Source organism: Lepisma saccharinum, chromosome 8 (assembly GCF_977018435.1).
Source record: "Lepisma saccharinum chromosome 8, izLepSacc3.1, whole genome shotgun sequence".
Taxonomy (NCBI): Eukaryota; Metazoa; Arthropoda; class Insecta; order Zygentoma; family Lepismatidae; genus Lepisma; species Lepisma saccharinum.
The window spans coordinates 15,501,918-15,511,155 of record NC_139236.1 but is presented as its reverse complement, the minus strand read 5'-3'; the positions used below and the strand labels follow the sequence as shown (position 1 = coordinate 15,511,155).

Sequence of the window (9,238 nt, the reverse complement as noted above, 5' to 3'; positions counted from 1 at the left end):
ATGAAAAGTATTTCCTAAAATCCTACCAATCACTGAAACATTAAAAACGTTAGTAGAAGCATTACTTGAGGCATGTACAGTTGCGACGATTATGGAGTGTGGAGCACTATGCTAAACCTAATCTTCCAAGGAAAGTAAACTGTCGTTGCCCCCCCCCCCTAGTTCTGTCACCTTACCCCATCAGTTTTGAAACCCAATTGTCGCCACTGAGTATGCATCGCATAAGTATTAACAGTAATATCATATAATCTTATATTACGTTATTACAGCACTTCGTACTCGGTAAATAAAAAGGAAAAAATAATAACGAAAGGATGGGATTTGAACCTAAGAAAACAGTAAAAGAACGAAAATGTTGTCATCTAACCAACTACTGTAGGTGTTTTGTTTGCAGAAAGCTCAGTAAAACACGTTAATCTCAGTTGAAGCAACATTGTGCCGGAGTTTCGAACCATTTTTCGTCAAGAAACAATGGAAAAGACACACTTCGAAGAATCGTTTGGTGTTGTGCAAGGTATCTTTACTAAACATTTCGCATAAAATCATCATAAATTTGCCTTCTTGCATTCAAATGTGACCGCAATTCTTTCCAGGTGGATGAGAACCTGTTCAGTGTTTCACAATGTACATACATATTCCTATTTTCAAATTCAAAACTAAGAATCTTGAAATATTTTCAACATTCGTATTTCTACTTAACATTTTTTTGTCTACTCATATATTTTATAGCTGCTTTAGGGTATCTTTACTTTATGGAATGTGAAAGAATGAAACAAAAAATCACGAGCGTTTTCATTCAGGAAGAAGGATTGTTGCAAAGTTGGTTGTTGTTATTTGGCTCTGAAGCGCTATGCTGCCAAATTTACGAATTCCGGACTTTCAAATTTTTCAGGGCGGTCAAATAAATGTTGCGAAGTGTACATAACTAGTAGTTGTTTGAGACTCATTTTTTATACAGACCATGCCAGAGATGATTTACATTAAAATGTTGAATTATTAATCTTTTCAGAGCCTGAAAAGCGCTTTAATTATGACATTTCGACTATAGGATCAAAACTTGATTTTTCGAGAAATTCGCGATCAATGCTAATTTACGTTTGAAACTCATTTTTTATACAGCCCAAGCCAGAAATGATTTTCATTAAAATGTTCAATTCTTATGCTTTTCAGAACCTAAGAAGCCTTTTAATTATCACATTTCGACAATAGGATGAATACTTGATTTTTCGAGAAATACGCGTTCAATGCTAGTATTCGTTTGAGACTCTTTTTCTCTACAAACATAGATGATTTTCATTAAAATGTTGAATTATTAAGCTTGTTATGCCTGAAAATCGTTTTAAATCTGACATTTTATGTATAGGATCAAAACATGATTTTTGAGAAATTCGCGTTCAATGCTAATACTCATTTGTAACTCATTTTCTTTACAGACCAAGCCAGAGATTATTTACATTAAAATGTTAAATTATTAATGTTTCAGAGCCTGAAAACCGTTTTAATTCTGACATTTTGGCTATAGTATCAAACCTCGATTTTTCGAGAAATACGCTTTAAATGCTTATACTCAATTTACACTCATTTTCTATACAGACCAAGCCAGAGATCATTTTCTTTAAAATGTTAAATTATTAAGCATTTCAGAGCCTGAAAAGCGTTTTAATTATTACATTTCTTCTATAAGTTTATATCTTGTTTTTTCGAGAAATTTGCGTTAAATGCTAATTTTCGTTTGAAACTTATTTTCTCTACAGACCAAGCCAGAGATGATTTTCATTAAAACGTTGAATTATTATGCCTTTCAGAGCCTGAAAAGCTTTTTAATTATGACATTTGGACTATAGAATTAAAACTTGATTTTTCGAGTAATACACGCACATAGCTAGTAGATGTTTGAGACTCAATTTTTATACAGACCAAGCCAGAGATGATTTACATTAAAATGTTGAATTGTTAAGCTTTTCAGAGCCTGGAAAGCGTTTTAATTGTGAAATTTCGACTATAGGATCAAATTTGATTTTTCGAGAAATTTGCGTTCAATGCTAACACTCACTTGAGACTCATTTTCTCAACAGCTTAGCCACAGATGATTTACATTAAAATGTTGAATTATGAAACCTTCCAGAGCCGTAAAAACGTTAAAATTCTGACATTTCGACTATAGGATCAAAACTTAATTTTTCGAGCACTTCGCGTTCAGCGCTAATACTCATTTGCGACTCTTCTTCTATACAGACCAAGCCAGAGACGATTTTATTTAAAATGTTGAATTATGATGCTTTTCAGAGATTGAAAAGCGTATTAATTATTACATTTCGGTTATAGTCTCAAAACTTGATTTTTCGAATAATTCGCGTTAAATGCTAATTTTCGCTTGAAACCCTTTTTCTCTACAGACCTAGCCAGTATGAATTTTCATTAAAATTACGAATTATTAAGCTTTTTAGAGCCTGAAAAGCTTTTCAATTCTGACCTTTCGACTATAGGATTATATCGATTTCTCGAGAAATTCACGTTTGAATCACATTTTCTCTACAGACCAACCCAAAGATGATTTACTATGAAATTTTGAATTATTATGTTTCTCAGAGCCTGAAAATTCTGACATTTTAACTATAGGTTCAATACATGATTTTTTGAGAAATTCGCGTTTAATGCTAATACTCATTTGAGTCTCATTTTCTATACAGACCAAGCCAGAGATCATTTTCTTTAAAATGAAGAATTATTATGCCTCCCAGAGTCGGAAAAGCGTTTTAATTTTGACCTTTGGACTATAGGATGAATACTTGACTTTTCGATAAATACGCGTTTAATGCTAATACTCTGAAGACACTCATTTTCTATACAGACCAAGCCAGAGATGATTTTCTTTAAAATGTTGAATTATTATGCTTTTCAGTGCCTGAAAAACGTTTTAATTTTTACATTTCGACTATAGGATTATATCTTGATTGTTCGAGAAATTCGAGTTAAATGCTAATTTTCGTTTGAAACTTATTCTCTGTACAGACCAAGCCATAGGTGATTTTCTTTAAAATCTTGAATTATTATGCCTTTCAGAGTCTAAAAACGTTTTAATTCTGACATTTCAACTATATGATCAATACTTTATTTTTCGAGAAATTCACGTTCAATGCCAGTACTCGTTTGAAACTCACTTTCTCTACAGACCAAGCCAGAGATGATTTACAATAAAATGTTAAATTAATAAGCTTCTTAGATTCTAAAAGCGTTTTAATACTGACATTTCGACTATAGGATAATAACTTGAATTTTTGAGAAATTCGCGTTCAATTTGAGACACATTTTTTATACAGACCAAACTAGAGATGATTTCCTTTAAAGTGTTGAATTATTATGCTTTTGAGAGTCTGAAAAGCTCATTAATTCTGACATTTCGACTATAGGATAATAACTTGATTTTTCGAGAAATTCGCGTTTAATGCTTATACTCAATTTACACTCATTTTCTATACAGACCCAGCCAGAGATGATTTTCTTTAAAATGTTGAATTATTATGCTTTTCAGAGCCTGAATATCGTTTTAATTATTATATTTCGAATATAGGATTACATCTTCATTTTTCGAGAAATTCGCGTTAAAAGCTAATTTTCGTTTGAAACTTATTTTCTCTACATACCAAGCCAGAGATAATTTTCTTTAAAATTTTGATTTATTACACTTTTCAGAGACTGAAGAGTATGACATTTGGACTATAGGATCAAATCTTGATTTTTCGAGAAATTTACGGTCATAGCTAGTACTCGTTTGAGAGTCTTTTTCTGTACAGACCAGCCCAGAGATGATTTTCTTTAAAATGTTGATTTATTATACTTTTCAGAGCCTGAAGAGTATGACATTTGGACTATAGGATCAAATCTTGATTTTTCGAAAAATTTACGGTCATAGCTAATACTCAGTTGAAACTCATTTTCTCTACATAGCATGCCAGAGATCATTTTCATTAAAATGTTGAATTATGATGTTTTTCAGAGCCTTAAAAGCGTCTTGATTCTGACATTTGGAGTATAGTATGGAAACTTGATTTTTTTAGAATTTTCTTTTCAATGGTAATATTCGTTTGAAACACCTTTTTTCCATAGACCAAGCCAGAGATGATTTTCATTAAAACGTTGAATTATTATGCCTTTCATAGCCTGAAAAGCTTTTTAATTGACATTTGTACTACAGATTGAATACTTGATTTTTCGAGAAATACACGTACATAGCTAGTAGATGTTTATGACTCATTTTTAATACAGACTGAAAAGAGTATTAATTATTACCTTTCGAATATAGGATCAAAACTTGATTTTTGGAGAAATACGCGTTTAATGCTAGTACTTGTTTCAGACTCACTTTCTCTACAGAGCAACCCAGAGATGATTTTCTTTAAAATGTTGAATTATTATGTTTCTCAGAGCCTTAAAAGCGTTTTAATTATTACATTTCAACTATAGGATCAAAACATGATTTTTTGAGAAATTCGCGTTCAATGCTAATACTCACTTGAGTCTTATTTTCTCTACAGACCAACCCAGAGATGATTTTCTATAAAATGGTGAATTATTATATTTCTCAGAGCCTGAAAAACGTTTTAATTATAACATTTCAACTATAGAATCAAAACATGATTTTTTGAGAAATTCGCTTTCAATGCTAATACTCATTTGAGTCTCATTTTCTATACAGACCAAGCCAGAGATAATTTTCTTTAAAATGTAGAATTATTATGCCTCCGAGAGTCTGAAAAGCGTTTTATTTTTGACATTTGGACTATAGGATGAATACTTGACTTTTCGATAAATACGCGTTTAATGCTAATACTCAGAAGAGACTCATATTCTATACAGACCAAGATAGAGATAATTTTCTTTAAAATTTTGAATTATTATGCTTTTCAGAGCCTGAAAAGCGTTTTAATTTTTACATTTCGACTATAGGATTATATCTTAATTTTTCAAGAAATTTGAGTTAAATGCTAATTTTCGTTTGAAACTTATTTTCTGTACAGACCATGCCAGAGGTGATTTTCTTTAAAATCTTGAATTATTATGCCTTTCAGAGTCTGAAAAGCGTTTTAATTTTGACATTTCCACTATAGGATGAATACTTGATTTTTCGAGAAATACACGAACACTTCGCAACATCTTATTTGACCGCCCCGAAAGATTTCTAAGTCCCGAATTCGTAAACTTAGCAACATTGCACTTCAGCTCCAGGTGAGAGTAGCCAACTTTGAGTAGGTCCTTCCACTAGACGAGAAACGCTGCGGTGATAGGTTTTCAATTTAACACTTTCCATGAACTTAGAAACTATAAACCGCTATTATAATACATAATCAAACAGAAACAATATATTGGAAAAATAACCTTGAAGGATATTTACGGTTCTGCTTACTCGTCTTGAAATTTTTGGGGTTTGAAACACTGAATAGAGTATTTTTACACCTGGAGGAAATTGCCATCAAGTTTGTGAAGAAAGAAGCAAATTTGCAAGGAGTTTATGCGACATTTTATTTACAATACCTTACCTTACCATCCGGCGCTACAGCTCCTGTCGGGCCATATCCTCCTCCACTATGTCCCTCCATTTCTGTCTGTCCTGGCATTTCTGTTTCCATCTTGTTACTCCTATCTTGTTTAGGTCCGTGCATACTTCTTCCTTCCATCTGCTTCTAGGTCTTCCTTTCCTTTTAGTTGAATGTAGCTTACTCTCTATTATTGTTCTCGTCTTGGCATCTTTTGGTAGAAGATATACATGTCTTATCCAGCTGATTCTCCTGGCTTTAATGAAGCGAACTATATTTTTATGTTTTATTAGTTCCTCTAGTTCGTGGTTGTATTTTATTCTCAATCCTGTTTCTTCTCTAGTTGGTCCAAATATTTTTCTTAATATTGCTCTTTCAAATACCATTAACCTTCTTTCTGTATCTTTGGTCAACGTCCAAGTTTCGGCTCCATATGTTACTACTGGCCTGATTAATGTATTGTAGATTTTCATTTTTGTTTTTCTTGTTATTATCTTACTTTTCAGCAGATTTCTATTTGCATAATATGCTCTGTTTCCTGCTCTGATCCTTCCTTCTACGCATCTTCCTATGTTATTTATTTCATTTATTTGATTTCCCAAGTTGTTCGCGCCCGTCATCCAACAAGAAGACTCTTTCCTTGTTTCGGCCGCTTGTTGTAGCATTTCCAGGAAGGTACTGGTGCTGTAGGTAGACCAATACACATAAATGAAACACTCCATTACATCAAACTGATGTATTCGTTGCAAAATCTACATTAATTGCAGCCAACCTGCAATACATCTCTGGTACAGCGTCGCTTCTCACTTCACAGACTATTCACACTCTCACTTTCAGTAAGCACTAGTGTTCAGAGAATAACGTGGCGGCCATCTTGGCTCCAAAAGCACAAGGTACGGAACATACCGCCCACCTTGAAATTATTAATTTCAACACTTTACAAAGTACATACATAGAACACAGTTTTGATGAACAAATGTAAATTGAATACAATTTTCCCAAAATTTCCTACTGAAAATGACAACACAAAATTAAAAAGAAATTGAACAAACTAATGATTGCCTTTTATGCATAAATTTGAAAGTTTAAGTTCTTTCTTATTGGTGTTCAACTTCACTCACTGGTAAAAGAGACAGCTTCACTGCTGGCCTCTTGTAGGTTCCTTCACTGGTTCTCACTGTTGCTGCTCTAACCAATCCATCTTCACCTGGATGAACGTTGATTACTCTGCCAAGTTTCCACTGTTGAGGTGCAAGTTGATCATCTCTGACCACAACCAAGTCATCGACCTGTAGATTCCGTTGCTCCCTTCTCCACTTAGGACGTTGTTGTAACTGAGAAAGATAATCCCTACACCATCTGCGCCAGAAATGCTGTGTCAGCCTTTGCACGAGCTGCCACTTCGACAGTCTGTTCATTTTTATTGTAGCAAAGTCCCTATCTGGAGTAGCTATCAATGCATTTCCTATTAAGAAATGGCCTGGAGTAAGTGCCTGCATGTCATTGGGATCACTGGATAGAGCAGTTAACGGTCTGGAATTCAAACATGCTTCTATTTGTGTTAAAACTGTATACAATTCCTCAAAGGTAAGTAGGGCATTCCCCACAACTCTTTTGAGGTGGTATTTAACTGATTTGACACCACTCTCCCACAAGCCTCCTGCATGAGGATTACGAGGAACATTAAAATGCCACTGGATGCCTAAGCTGCTTAGAGCACTTGAAATAGTTTCATTGTGCTTTGGTTGTTTTGCCAATCTCATGAATTGCTTTAACTCTCTATTAGCACCAACAAACGTTGTTCCACAATCACTGTAAATATTACTGGGTTTTCCACGACGAGATACAAATCTCCGAAGTGCAGCCAAAAACGTCTCTGTAGTACCACTGCTCACGATTTCTAAATGAACTGCTTTCGTTGCGAAACAAACAAATAAGGCAATATAACCCTTATACTGCTTACGAGAGCGTCCAACCATTTCCTTCAACAGTATGGGCCCTGCATAATCCACACCACAGTTTATAAATGGACGAGAAGGATTGATTCTAGATTCTGGTAAGCTACCCATTAATTGTTCCCCAGCTTGTGTACAAAAGCGATGACAAGTTACACATTTCTTCACAATGTTACGCACTGTATCTCGGCCTCTCAGTATCCAGAATGTTCGTTGCAATGAGGACAACACTAACTGGGGACCAGCATGAAGATTAAGTAAATGTTCATTTTTAATTAATAAGTGAGTCAATTTGTGCTTTGCAGGTAGCAACATTGGATGTTTATGGTCCACTGTTATTCTTGCTTTGTGTAGCCTCCCTCCAACACGAATGACACCTGCCTGATCAAGAAAGGGAGCCAAACACAATAACCTGCTTTTTGTTGGCAGAGGAATTTTAGCTTGTAAACAATGTAATTCTGCTGAGAATTCACTTCTCTGAGCTTGTTTTACAAGAGAGGTCGTTGCTGTCACAAGCTCTTTAGTTGTCAATGCTCCTTGCCTTCTCTGATTCACTGACTGACGAGCATTGAACACAAATCGTTGGATCCATGCCATTATTCTCTGCATTTTAGAAAAGCTTGAATATCTGCTGATCAGATCTTCTTCTACTGTAATGTACATAACTGTAATGGCAAACTTCTTCTCTTCTTTTGTAACTTCTTCCAAAATTTTGTTGCTTGTCTCATGATGATCAAACGTTGCCAATGAAGTTGCTCGTAAGAACTCTGGTCCCGCCCACCATAACTCACACTGAGCTAAGGCTGAAGCAGTGATACCTCTTGTAGCAATATCTGCAGGATTTGATTTTCCCATGATGTGAGACCATTGTTCACGACGAAGACTCTCCTGCACTTCTGCCACTCGATTTGCTACAAATGTTTTCCACCTGCTTGGTGTTGAGGATAACCAAGCAAGCACAATGGTAGAATCAGTCCACACACATGCATCTTCCAATTTGTAGGATAGTGCATTGGAGATTACTACGAGCAATCGTGTCAATAAAACTGCCGCTGATAGTTCTAGCCTTGGTAGAGACATTTGCTTGATTGGAGCCACCTTAGTCTTTGCTCCTACCAACCTCACTTCAACATGACCATCGACATAAACTGAGCGAAGGTACACTACCGCACAGTATGCTTGTTGTGATGCATCACAGAAACCCACTAATTGACAAGCAATAGCATATGCAGATACAATAGCACGTTTGACTTGTAATTGTTGCAGTACAGGAAGTTCACTACAAAAATGTAGCCACAGTTCGCATGTTTCCACGGATAATGCCTCATCCCAGCCCAACTTTTCTTTCCACAATTCTTGAATAAGTATTTTTGCTTGTATGACTGTTGGGGATAAGAAACCAAGAGGATCAAACAATTTTGCAATGTCAGATAACAATAGTCTTTTCGTCAATGTGTGACGTTTTGGTGGTAAAGTCACAAGGAAAGTGAAGTGGTCAGCACCAGGATGCCACCTTAGACCTAACGTTTTCACAAGTTCACTGCAATGAATATCTAAAGGCACATTAGTTTCTCTCAACTCTACAGGTACTGCTGTCAACACTTGTGGCTCACTAGAGGACCATTTACGTAACTCAAAACCACCCTTTGCTAGTAACTGTATCAATTGTGACTGCAATTCGATAGCTGCTTCCACATTGCTGGCACCAGATACCAAATCGTCAACATAAAAATCATTTAATAACACTGG

The 9,238-nt window shown here is 35.2% G+C and overlaps 1 protein-coding gene across 1 annotated transcript in view; it reads right to left on the bottom strand.

Moving 5' to 3' along the window:
- Positions 1-6,116: 6,116 nt before the first annotated feature.
- The window catches only part of LOC145991676 (uncharacterized), a 7,318-nt gene continuing 4,196 nt past the window's right edge, over positions 6,117-9,238 (bottom strand). Inside the window, exons 2-3 of the mRNA XM_083127738.1 lie at positions 6,656-9,234; positions 6,117-6,218 (exon numbers count right to left, since the gene is read on the bottom strand). Coding sequence (XP_082983864.1) covers positions 6,117-6,218; positions 6,656-9,234 — 2,681 coding nt within the window. The remainder of the gene's footprint in view (positions 6,219-6,655; positions 9,235-9,238) is intronic.